This window comes from Talpa europaea (genome assembly GCF_964194135.1).
Source record: "Talpa europaea genome assembly, chromosome: 6".
NCBI lineage: Eukaryota > Metazoa > Chordata > Mammalia > Eulipotyphla > Talpidae > Talpa > Talpa europaea.
In genome coordinates, this window is record NC_140072.1 from 98,479,691 (window position 1) to 98,493,500 (window position 13,810).

Sequence of the window (13,810 nt, forward strand, 5' to 3'; positions counted from 1 at the left end):
TATTTTTGTACTAGAGATGTTGCCTGGAACGAGCCTGGACTCAGGCTTACATCCTCAGTCCTATGTAGGATCTGGGGCCTCCAATAATTATGCTGATCTCCCACAGATCTTTATTTTCATTCTTATTACAATATTACACTAAATTATAGTTTAGTGTTCTGTTTCATTTAACTTTCCGAGATATTGAGAGTCTTTTAAAAATCCGACAAAATCTATGGATCCAACCTAAGAAATCCTGATATAAATTAAACAAACAACTACATAAGCAAGCAAGTCCACTGAAGTCAAAGAGGGTGCCTCATTCACCTCTGAGCTCCTAGAACACCTCAGAAGATTTGCCAGATACACTTCAATTTTCATTCAACACAGTAAGAAAAAGAATGCCATAATTAACATATTTCTAAAGACTAACTTAAAAATAAACACAAAAGGCTTTCTAATCGTTAAAAACAAACCCAAATTAAGTAATCACTAGAGCACATAAGGATGTTCAATAAATGACCAAAATTTGTGCAACCAAATCTTATCCACACTGAGAGGATGAAGTATACTATAGCTAATCAAACACCATTACTAGAATTAAAATTCCTTGTTGGAAGGGGGTTAACTTTGATTTACCTTTTTAAATGTTTTTTAAAATAATATGATGTTAAAATAACTTCTACTTTTTAAGCATGGCTACAATACAAATATCCTATACAACAAATTTTCCATTCTGAAATAAAAATAAAGATCCTCATAAGGTTTTCTATAGAAATACTAAGACTCTTAGATATAAGTACATACCATAATACTTAAACAGTTCCAGAATGCAATTTTTTTCTAGAGAAGAAATATTTATCTGCCTCTACCTAACTTTTATTCATTCACTAAAAAATTCACCAGTGTCTCTTTCCAGGCACAAATTTATAGATCTAGGGGGTTAAGACAATAACTTCCCCAACCATCCGCATATGAGAATGACCCAAGTGGGGAAAAGAAACTATCTAATTGCAAATATAGAAAATAGAAATGCAAAGAGAGTCTATCTGAAAACTGAGTAAGAACTTCAGACCATACCTTTATTTGACCATTTGACCTTAATTTGAAGTGAAATAACTGGGGCTTTAAAATCATCCATGATGCATTTGACATGATGCATTTGACATAACTGTAAATATCAGAGAATTCCATCAATGTCTTTTCTATTTTACTGTGATCGGAAATAATTTCACATATGCTGTATCACTATGTTATTCACATTTACTTAAACTTTAATATTGTATCCTCAGGCTAAGAGGATCTATTTTATTTCTTTTATGATTGCAACACCATATTTGATGCTAGGCAGCACAAAGATGTACTTCAATTTTTTTATTTTTTGTAAGTTTTTTTTAAATTATTATCCTTTAAAACTAAATTGCCAGTAATAGAATAACAAAATGACATTGAAAAGACAATTTAAAACGCAAAACGATGAATCAGGCATAGTATTAGTACCATTAAGTACAGTCATTTTCTACCAACTAGGTAGTAACCAGGCTAAATGTTTAAAATCCTTTAAATGACTAAATTGACATTATGGTATATCTGTGATCTTACAGAACTAGAGAAATGCCATGATTTTTCTGACTTAGCAAAATTAGAATGTGTGTTGAAAATAAATCAGGCAGTGATTTTTAAAAGAAAGGTATGTATGTATATACCACTTGGAACCTAGCCTAAGCTAAAGCTGCCATGGGTGTCACACACATAGGACAGTGAATGATCTGTAAAAGATCTAAATAAATTCTTAGAGATAAATACATATTTATATATACATATATAAATCTATATATTTACACATATATATTAATATGTATGTATATATACAATATAAAAATTAGTAAGAAAAAGATCATCTTTCCATAAATCTGCACATATATATGCCTGAGAAGCAAATCTGTTACAAGTCACTTAAAAATAGTTTTACAACTGGTCTGGATTGGTGTTGGGGGGAATGGTCTATCAAAGGAAAAGAGAAAACGTTCTATTTACACAAAATATGAAAATTCCATTTTTAACAATCTCATCATAGTCAGATGATATGCATGAACATAAATTTATGTGATATTGACCAATGATAATTATCTTTAAAAAATTTATGACTTTACACTATATTTGTCAAAAATACCAAAAAGCATTGTTTTTGCTAAATTCCCTGTGACCCTAAAAAATTGCATGAATATTTTTTATATAAAATTTTCCAGGAATATGCATAATAGCACTATAAAAATTAACAAATGATAAACTCTCAGTGAAATCACTTACTGGTATCAAGATGGTGAGAGTTATCATAGAGAATCCTTTTCCTAGACTGTAATGTGAAGTAAAAATTCTTATGTCCACACTAAATAGCATCATTACAAAATTATGGTTTCTAATCTGTCTACCAGGTCTTCAACTGTGCTCAGAGTCATCATCTTCCTCATCCATAATTGCTTTTCTACCTCACTTCCTCTTTGCCTTTACTATTCTAAACCTCTACTTTTCTCCCTAAGTTGTAATGTTTGCCATCCATGCAGCAAGCATGAACTCCTTCAAAAGCCACCCTTTCATCTCTGTGTGCATGAGGTGGATACTATGGAACGTCTATGGGTTTCAAAGTTAATCAGGCCTGAGCTCCAATTCTAACTCATTATCTACCAGTTGTGATTCTAAGCTGATCGCTCTGGACTCATTTCCTCATCTATAAAAGGGTAATGTGGATACATTCATCATATGATGCTCATGATTTAAGAGATAAGATTATGAAAAATAAACCAGCACTGCATGGAAACATGGCAGGTACTCTATGGAGGCTCTTTCTTCACCTCACACATCTTTATTTTTACTCCTTCATCTCTACTCTTACTAGTGTCTGCTCAGTTTTCCTGTGAAATTCCTAGTAATTCCTCAACAAATAGCTGTGTCAGTAAAGTTTTCCCAAACCCACCGTCTCACTCAAGTAAAATTCTCCAATCCCACACAGTACTTAGCAGATCTATAATACATGGCACATTAGTTAATAATGACCTATTTCAAGTCCCTCCTAAAACAAGCTTCTGGAAGTAGGGACTTTTTATCTCTTTATTTCTCTAAAATCTAGCAAAGTACCTGGTAAACAGTGTATTTTCAAAAAGTTTATATAATGGGAAGAAAATGATCTTCAGGATCTTCTCCACTACTGAGATGCTTCTTGTAACTTCTATTACTTATATACTGTATTGGTGTCTGCTAGTGGCAGGGATTATGTTTTGAAGTAGGAAAATATAATGGACAGTGACAGCCAAACTTAATTAAGAAACACATAATCATGCCTTGAAATATTTTGGATCAGAAAAATAAATCCAAAATTTTCATGGAAGACAAAGAAAACGATGAGAAGGACTTCAGTCAGACAAATTTTATTACGAAAATGAAACAAAGATAATCCACAGATTCACATAGGAAAACATGAAGGAACAACTGATTTGTTAAACAAACATAAAGAAAAGTAAACTACCAACTTATCAAGCAGTCATGTGGACTAATCCCATTTGGAGGATATCTCCCATCTTTAATTGGTTGACTGATTTCAACAAATAGTGCCTACTATGTGCCAGTCATAATTCTAATTCCTGGGGAATGTATTAGACAAAATCCTGATCCTCACAAAGCTACATTTAGCATGAGAAACACAATAAACATTGTAAGTAAGAAAAATATACAAAAGAGTGTGTACGATGGATGAAAACAGAGCAAGTAAAGAAGTACGTGTGTGTTTGTATGGTGAATAGCAAATTTACATAGAAAGCAGGGACAGCTTCACTGAAAAGGTGACTTTTGCAAAGGAAAAAAAAACAAAAAAAGGGAAGTAATGCCAATATCTAAAGAAAGCGCTGTGGGCAGATGAAACAAGAAACTGTAAGGGTGTGCCTGGTGTGCCTGAATACTCAGGAGTTCAGTATGCATAAAGCAGAAAGTGAAGCGGGGAGAAAGAGCACGGGACCAGGAAGCAGGATCATTGAGCAGCAGATCAGGTCAGGGTTTAGGGATCAAAATAAGGACTTTAGCTTTTCTGAGTGATATGAGACATGATTGTTTTGAGCAGAGACCTAATATTATCTTACTTAGAATTCTAAAATGATCCCTAGTTGTCATGTTGAGAATAGACATGTCAAAACCAGAGGAATGGAGATGAGTATGAAGCCTATTAAAATAATCTAGGGAAAGGTAATGTTAGCTTGGACCAAAGTGATTAGTGATGCAGATGGGGAAAAGTGGAATATATTCTGAAGATTAAGCCAACAAGATCTGTTGAGAGACTGAATGTAATGTATGAGAGGAAGAGAAGAATCAGTGTCCACCAATGAATAAATGGATAAAGAAAATGTGGTGTACACACACCCCTAAAAATTCTTTATTTACAACATCATGGATGAACCTGAAGGTCATAATGTAAAGTTAAATAAAACAGAGAAAGACAAATACTGTATATTCTTACACTGGAATCTAAAAGTCAAACTCACAGACGTGGAGAATAGAATTATAGTTGCCAGGAGCGGGAGGTAAGAGAAACAGGTGATGTTAGCCCAACTTTCAGTTATGAGATGAAAAATTTATACCTGAAGTTTGCTTACAGCATAGCTCTTAAGTGATCTTTTCCTCCCTAGCCACACACTGTGGCAGTCATTTCACAACGTACTCGAATATTGCACACCTTAAATATACACAATTTTGTCAATTAAAACCTCAATAAAGCTAGAAAGAATAAAAAGAATATTATTACTATTGCCTTTTACAATGGGAAGAGTAGAACTGACTTTTGCTGAGAAAGACTACAGGAGGAGTGGGAAGAGAGTAAGGGGTTGTCATAAGCTCTCTTTTATACTTTTTCTAAAAACATGCCATGCTGAGGATGATAGAACTCAAAAAACAGTATGTGAATTCATAACAATGAGTGGTAAGAGTCTCACCTACTAATAGAAAAAAAAATGAGCAAGTTGTCTCACAAAGTTCTTTTCTTTTTTTTTTGCTTATTTCTCAGGGGTTAATCTCAAGCAAGTCACTTTCTGCTGACCTTGGTATTTTTTGCTGCCTTATTATTTGGCTCAATTTCTACAAAGAGAGTTCTCTGAATGTAAACCACATAAAGTGGAAGGGAGAAGAAAAGAGAGGAAACAAGAAAGACTGGCAAATCAGCAGATGTGGGACAGGTACTTCACCCACAGATTAAAAAACAGGAGGAGAATTTGTATTCTAGAAAAAGTGTCGGATGTGATGACTTCAGGAAGGAAATTTTTACACAATCATCCTTCCCTGTAATCTCCAAGCTGACATGAATTTCACAAATGTTTGTATCTAAATTGGACCAATCCACATTAACTTACCTGGTCCTCACCACTACTGTTTCACTGCCAAAAACAAATACTGTACTTGTCTCAAAATACCAATTCGAGTAAAAACTTCAAATTAAAAAGAAGAGGCAAAACTAACTATATCTGCATTTGCTCCATTTCAAAGTCACTTAATTTTAAACCACAGGCAAGTATTAATTTTTATAGCAAGACTAGAATTAAGTAAAAGGGCAAATAAAATCAAAGCACAACAATAAAAGAAATCAAACGTCAAACATTAAAAGACACAAAAATCTTAGGCTGACACCAAATGAGTACTTCTCTACACTCTAACATAATTTACAAAAAAATGCCCCAAACTTTAACTATAATGATTTCTTAAAAATAATATTTTCTAAGTATGATTTTGCAGTTATTTGGTGACCCGCTTATGCGAACCTTCTCTCTACTTTCTCCTAAAAAAGTAGGCATCTTTCCGGGCGTCCGTGGTGATGCAAGGGGTTAAGACGCAACCTATGTAGCTCGCCACAGCCATTGCAGCAGGAGTTCGATTCCCGGCCAGGGAGCAACCCACATGGCGCAGCAGACCTCTCCTAACTCATCTGCTGCTCCCCTCAGTGTATTTCAGTCGATCTGCCTGCTCTTTCGCTCTGTCTCTGGTGAACCCTCTCACCCCCCACAACTCTGGCCTGTACCCCAGTTCTTGTATGTATAAATAAATAAAATATTTTTTAAAAATTAAAGTAGGCATCTTTCTTTGCTCACATTAGTGTCTGATCGAAAGTTCCAACCAATATCAATCTAATTCCTTTCTTATGTTACTACATCACTGTGTAGGGGCATTAAGATGCACTGCTTTATATAATTACACTCAGATAATTCTCAATGTGCTGAGAATAATTAGTGTACAGATTTTGCTAATGTTAGCACATCCATTCAGTCAATTGGAAGCAAGTCTACACTAATATATTCTTCTAAATGCACAAAATTATAATTGTGGAACTTAAATTTTTAAAAATGCATAACACTTTCACTTTAATATTAGGTTTAACCTGAACAAAGAAGGTTCCATTTTTATATTTTCTTAAAGATTTAGTAAAATCAGTGCTAGTAGGTAGTAATGGAAGTGAAAGGCTGAAAGAGGATCTCAGCAAATATCAGAGACCAACAAGAAATTTGTACCTTACAAATTTTCCCCGTGAACTGGTCCCTACCTTTGTCTAGACCACCATATTTTTTTTTCTCAAAATAAGCTCTCCCTTCTCTATTTCTGGCTCTCAGTGATGGAAACTTGGTACCTGAGTCACATCCGTCGCTATTCTCAGATGACTCTCACATAGCCCTTAAAGATGACTGATTTTTCTCTCTCACATAGAAGGGTATCTGGTATATATGTTTTTTCAGCTATTAAATAGACAAGAAAACTGGAACTTATTCTAGAAGGGCAATAGGATCAAGTCAACTTCCAAATATGAAAGAAATCAAAGCCAGTGCTGCCCTTTTCCATATTCAATATCCTCCACCTGTCCACCTCCCAGTAATTTCTTCGTAGTAAGCCCAGACCACACCTTCACAGTTTGTGTTCCTTACTAAACCAAGAGCCTCTAGACAGCCAGAAGTTGGCTTTATTTACCTTTGTATTCCCAGAACTTACTATGGGCTAAATAAAAATTATTATAATTGATGGGATAGCCTGATGTGTGGATAGCTGGTACATGGCCAGCTGGCCCAGTACTTTGCTCTGGGTCATAAAAAAAACTCTGAGAAGAGTTCAGAAAAAAATGAAGGAAAGGGTCCAGGCTAGACCAAGGAGGTTAAAGGTAAAGTACAGGGAGAGAACAAAGGTTAGAAACTGGGAAACCTGAAATATGATTCAAGTTCTGCCCTTAACTCAGTGCAACAGTATAGACACGTTGGGGAAAAGGGAAAGGAATCATCCCTAAAATGTCATCTATGTAGGATGTTAACATACCAGTTATCTGAACAATATTTTAACTACAAATTAGATGAGACAATTTGTAAAATATAAGGCCAACTACCAACTATTTAACAACATATAATTATCTCAAGATAACAAGGAAAGCAGAAAGGTCAAAAAAATGGCAAGATTCTGGGCCTCCCTGGTGGCGCAAGGGGTTGAGATGCAGCACTGTGAAGCTATCCATAGTCACTGCGGCATGAATTCAATCTCACCCGCAGCTCCCCTCAGCAGTGCATTGCAGTAGATCCACCTGTTCTGCTCTCCACTCTGTCTCTGGTGAATCCTCTCACCCACCACACCTCGGGCCTGTACCCCAGTAACTGTATGCATAAATAAATAAATCTTTCAAAAAAAGTGACAAGATTCTTATCAAAGTCATATTCTACTTAGAAAATTAAGCCAGAAAAATGAACTCAAAGTTTAAAAAATATTTGTTAGAATCTAAGAAGTACAGAAGGCACTGCATCCTTGTTTTAGTTCTTGATGCTGGACATGTCAAGTGTAAAAGTAAAACTTTGAGACTTGTTCTTTGGTCTGAAGCTTCAAAAGTATCTGTTCTCAAAGCTGTCTTGTAGCATTCCAATATTAGTTAGATCTAGGAGTTAGTTTCTATAACTTGTTGATCACTGCTATTTAATTCACAGGTCCTAAATTTACCTCTTTCAAGTTTAAGGAGTACCCTTAGTTGTTTTCTAAAATTTGCAAGGAGACTTCACCCAGAGACTACCCCTTTTAACAAAACTCATTATTGTACTGACTTCCTTATTGTCTAATGACTTTCTGAATTAAGAGTTCTAAACTATCCTTGAATTAAGTTCTAAATTATTTTAGTCTATCTTCAAATGACCCTTCCTACCTCTTTTTCCCCTACACAATCAATCACACACTCAATTCATGTATTTGGTATCTCTAAAAATTTCCATCTCTAATTGTTCTGAAGGATGCAAGCAGAAGTCGCGCAATATTTTGGAGATTTTGTACTTTTATACAATGACCACCACTGGCTTTGATTTCCATTCTTTAATAAAAACAAATACACCTAATCTTTGGTATTCCCCTTTTATCCTTGCACTTAATTTTGCCCTCTGATCATAAAACTCATCTCTCTACTTCTCTAGCCAGCCTCCTCCCTATTATGTACTCAGAAGCTTTTATATAATGACTTTGGAGTCCCTGGCAAGTTGACCTAAAATCTCTTTTGGCTTACATCTGATGTACGTCTTACTTGCAGTATTTTATAGATTTGTTTATCATTCTTCTTGAGCAATCACTCCAATTTCTGAAAACTACTTTTACTCCCTTACAATAGTCTATTTTATTTTAAGGCAGCAATTTCTGAGAGTGGTAATGCTTACAGCTTAAATTTCATAACACAATATTCTTTTCTTCCTTTTTGAGTTAAGGTGAAATGAAATGAACTCTGCTTCGCTGTTTAAGAACTTTTAAACATATCTTGAAGCATCTGCAGACTGAAAATTACCACAAAACCCAAGATTGTATATCATTTCTTGAAGTTGCTTTTCATTAATTTCTGATTTCAAATGATGAAGCAACAATAAAGCACAGTAAAGAAGTCAAAAATTTTTGAGTGAAAACTGGTTTTATATCCTAGGCCAGCCACTTATAATTTATATGAGAGAGAACAGTTAATTAACTTTTTGATCCTCAGTTTTCTTATATGTAAAATGGTGAAAAGTAATATAATAATTTCACAGGGTTATTATGAGAATTGAGAAAACATAATCACAGAGTCTGGTACATAGCAGACATTCACTAAATATTAGTTCACAGCCTCCTTAACTGTTTGCTTGCATATCACCAACTCAATATATTTAGGAATTTCATTTATTTTTACAATTTCCTATCCGTGGAGCTTAAATTTTAGCTTCCTCTTATGATATAAAGAAGAATAAGAAGGGCCTCCTTGGTGGCGCAGGGCTTTAAGTCTCAGCACTATGAAGCTATCTGCGGCCTCTACAGCACGAGTTCGATCCCTGGCCAGCCAAGGAGCGGGCCCACAGGGCACAGCAGACCTCTGGTGTCTCGCCCGCTGCTCCCCTCAGCAGTGTATTTCAGTAGATCCACCTGTTCTGTTCCCCACTCTGTCTCTGTCTCTAGTGTATTCTCTCATGCCCTGCACCTCTGGCTTGTACCCCAGTTCTAATATGCATAAATAAATCTTTAAAAAAAAAAAGTATAGTAAGGAGAGAATCAAACTTAAATATGTGGATATATATATAATCCATGTGAAATTTCAAAGAAGAGTTTCAGATATGTTAAAACATGTTTTAAATAAAAAAAAATGAAAAATAGTGATTGTGATCTATTTTTATAAAACACTGATACATAGTTGATAGGTTTTAGCTTTTATGAATCAGTTTTACTATATTGGATGTGTAGCTAATTTTCTTACATGTTACACTATCCTACTAACATTAGGAGTTACACTTTTCAGGAAAGTCCTGAAAACTAAAAGGCTACTACTTCATATAACTAAGTTTCTTTCAAACTTTAAAAATTGGTAATAACCTGTTTTAACTTTAAAAGAAACATTTACTTTATTTTGTACTTTTCTATGAAAACCAGCTTTTCTAACACAAAGCTTTGCCATGATCTCTGAGTATTAAACAATTATTTGTGCATAAGTACAAATAAGTACATAAAAAATAAATGACACTTTATTCAAGGCACCACACTGATATTTTTGCCTACATTTTTACTTTTTTAACCTAAATAGGCTAATGAACATCAATTCTTGATCCCCAAAGGGCTTACCTGAGAAGAGTTATTTAATTTACAGCAGCAGATAAGATATTTTAAAAACTTTAAAATAAGTTGCATTAAAAAAATGGCATGAAAATGTTTTACCTTGTTGGCAAACATTTTATTTTCTCCTATTTTCAATGAGATTGTCGAGTATGTCCCACATTTAGCTCATTTATTCTTTTCCTAAAACCCTCAGTCAGTTTCCCATCACTTTCAGTTCCCCAAATTATCAACTCTTTTCTGTTACCTCTTCACTAGTCATGGCCTGGATCAATGATTCCCAACTGAAGGAAAATAGGACTTAAAGGACACTTTGAAATGTATAACTTTTTTGGTTATCAGAATTTAGGAGAGAAAATAGTTGGCGGGAGGGGACGATTGATCCTAGATGTCAGTATTAAAACCAAGGAGGGCCTTCCCCGGTGGTGCAGGGGTTGAGCGCTGCGCTGTGGGGCTGCCTGCAGCCTCTGCAGCGCAGGTTCGTTCCCTGGCTGCTGGTAAGGGTCCCACAAAATAAATAAATAAATAAAACCAAGGAGACAACCATGCACAATAAGGAACTGACTGCCTCCCTCAAGATTTTAGAAGAATCCACTGGTCATTAAGGTAAAAAGCCAGTTCATCTTCATCTAGAACTTTATTATATATATAAAAGTATTTCATGTTTTAGTATAGAATGAATTTTCTAGAAATGTAACTATGCTGTAAATTAGATTCTACTTTGTTCAGATTTTTACCAAAATTACTCACAATTTGAGAAAAATCAGTTTGGTTGGTGACTTGGCCCTCCTGGTATTTGAATTGCCAGTATAATACATCTGAAATCTGTCTGTTATTATAATTGTCACATTCACTGAGATTGTTGGCATTAGTGCAGTAAGTCGGCAATTGCTTACTTCATAAAGTCTTCTAATGTAGGCAAGAGTCTAAGCATTAATATATTTAAATAGTATGCTATTTTCTAATAAAATACTTATTTTACTTCTCTATTTCAATAACAGCATTACATTGGGATTTTTAAAAATTAGTTAATGAGTAGATTTTACTGCCTCTAACTCTCATTTCAAGATATTATAGACTTGACAAAGTATTTGTTAGAGGGAAACAGTGGACTAAAGAGTGTGGGACTGGCTTACACTTTAAACATCATATACCTAAACTAATAAAGAAGTCTCCTAACTGCTAACTTGGATTCTATACACTTACTCTTCCAAGCAAAAGTATCTATAGATAGAAATAATATTGGTCATTTTTATTTACATCTTCAAAACACAACAGAGCTCCCAAATGCTTGGCAGTCAGTTCAGTACTGAGATTTCTGTGACTTTCCATAAATAGATTCCTTCTTCCCAACCTAATATCTTATCAGGCCCATATCACAGACTATATAATCCATTCAGAAAACCTTTCCAAGTAGCCATCAAGACAGTGGAAACTAGAATCCTAATCTGCCTCTTATTTGGAGAATATGCCTGGACAAGTTACTTATCACTTTCTGAGTTTCTCCATTTCTTAACTGAAAATTAAAAATTCCTTCCTCAGAAAATTGTGGTATCAAAGTTTGTATGAATCGAAGTTCACTACAGACCGTGTTACTTAGGCATCCCAAGGTCCTTCAATGGCACCTGACACATAGCAGTTCTCAAGAAATGTCTGTAGTATGAAAATATTTGCTTTTTGAAACCTATCGAGGCTAGCCCATCAAACTGTTTGCTCCACAAGTGTATCAGACTGAGTCACAAATTGCCTGCTCACTGGAAGTAAATACCTAATCACTGCTCTCAAGAGACTAAGAAAAACACTGGAGAATGACAGGTCAACATAAAATACCACTAGACAATATACGACTAGTAAAAAAATGACATGGGCAATAAAAGTGTTATCTAAAAGCATGATATATGACTGTGGGCTGAAGAAGCATGGAATTTGGAGTGATAAAAGGCTCAATCTCACCTTTCCAGACTTTATCCATCTAATCCATTTTTCCTATATATAGCCAGAGAAAAAAATCATACAATGGCCCAAGCCGTCACTTCTCTACTTAAAAATCACCAAAGAGTTGGTACCACCCAACTCCTTCAGAATACCCCAACTCTTTCACCTGGATTACCACAGGCTTGGTTTTTTCCTACTTCCCCTTCATCGCTGGGGACTGCACTGACCATTAAGACAGTCACTGACAACATACCTCTGCTGAGCACTTGATATGTGACCAGTCCAACTGAAGTGTGCTGTTAATATATAAAATACCGTGTTCTAAAGACTTAGTACCAAAAAAAAAAGATGTAAACTAGCTCACTAACTTTTACATCAACTAAATGCTGCCGTCTAATTGTGGGCATATTGTGTTAAATACATACAGTCAAAATTAAGCCCACTTAATTTCTTCTCTCCTTTTTTAATAGAACTACCAAAACCTTAAAAAATACACGTGGCTCGCATTAGGTTTCTGTTGGGATACTTTCTTCCCTGGTTCGACATGTCCGTCTGAATGAAACCCTTGCTGTTTCCAAAAGGGCCCGATTTTCCTCACCCAGTTTGCCTGAAACATTTTGCCCTCCCCTTTTCATGAGCTGCTACTCATTTTTCAGACCCAAGTTTTTAACTATCGCTTTCTCTATAAAGTTTCCCTGAGCTCACCCCCAACTCCCCCAAGACCCGACTGGGGGCTCCTCCCCTGAAGTAGATAGAATAAACGCAGCCTTATCACACGGTATCTGCAACTGCCTGTTTTTCCTGGTCTCTCTTCGACCAGACTGGAAGCTCCCTGAGGAACAGACTCTCCGAACACGCCTAGTTATAAACGCTTGGCCAGGAGCGACGTTCCGCCGAACGCACGAACAGGGGAAGAAAGACGGTGCAGGAACGCCCAGAGCACCCGGGCACAGAGGGCTGAGGCGGGAAGTGGCAAGGGATTCCCAGGGTCGAGGCAGCTAAGAGCCGGCGAGGTGCGGAAGCCGCTGGCGGGACTCACCAGACCGTGGTCAATGTCTGCGTCAGGTCGTTTGGTCGACGGCGGCGAGTACTCGGCGTAGCGCAGCCCGTCAGCGGCGGGAGCGACGCCACCACGGGCCGCCATGGCAATGCGGCCGAGGGGAGACGCGGTGCGCCCGGCGCCGCCTACGGGTCGGCCGCTGGGACAAACTAGTTAGGGCGGGCTCGTTCGCGGACTTAGGCCAAGACTTCCATGCCTGGTGATGTAAAAAGGCAGGGCCCCGGTGGTCTCATTCTTTTTTTGATTGGTTGGTTGGTTTGCTTTTTTTTTTTTAATTTATTTGTTTTTATTTTGTATATTTTTTACATCATTTTTCATTTTTGCGCAATGTATGCCTTCCCATCCTGGTTATAGTCCCCACACAACCCTCACCCCCCCATCCTGACCCTAATCCCTCCCCCACACCAAACCCCATCGTGTGTCTCTGGTTTATAGTTGCTTGTTGATTTTGATTTTTTACTTTATTATAATAAGTCTTTTTCCTGGTCCCTTATTTAGGTTTTCTAAATTCCTGCTATGAGTGAGACCATCTGGTATTTTTCTTTTTCGTTCCTGGCTTGTTTTGCTGAGCATGATCCCTTCCAGCTCCATCTGTTACAGGGCAGGGAGAGGGGCAGCCCAAACCCCGCAACCTGCCTATTCTAAATGGGTTTGTTATAGGACAGGGAGAGGGGCAGCCCAAGCCCCGCAAACCTGCCCATTCTAAATGGGTTCTGCCATCCGCCGCATCAA

General features: G+C 36.6%; 1 protein-coding gene across 1 annotated transcript in view; it reads right to left on the reverse strand.

Annotated features, from left to right (window-relative positions):
- DNAJC15 (DnaJ heat shock protein family (Hsp40) member C15) overlaps positions 1-13,520 on the reverse strand; it is a gene marked incomplete at its 3' end in the record, with an annotated part of 41,206 nt that extends 27,686 nt beyond the window's left edge. The window contains exon 1 of the mRNA XM_084234634.1: positions 13,058-13,520. Coding sequence (XP_084090760.1) covers positions 13,058-13,162 — 105 coding nt within the window. The 5' untranslated portion in view covers positions 13,163-13,520. The remainder of the gene's footprint in view (positions 1-13,057) is intronic.
- Positions 13,521-13,810: the final 290 nt, after the last annotated feature.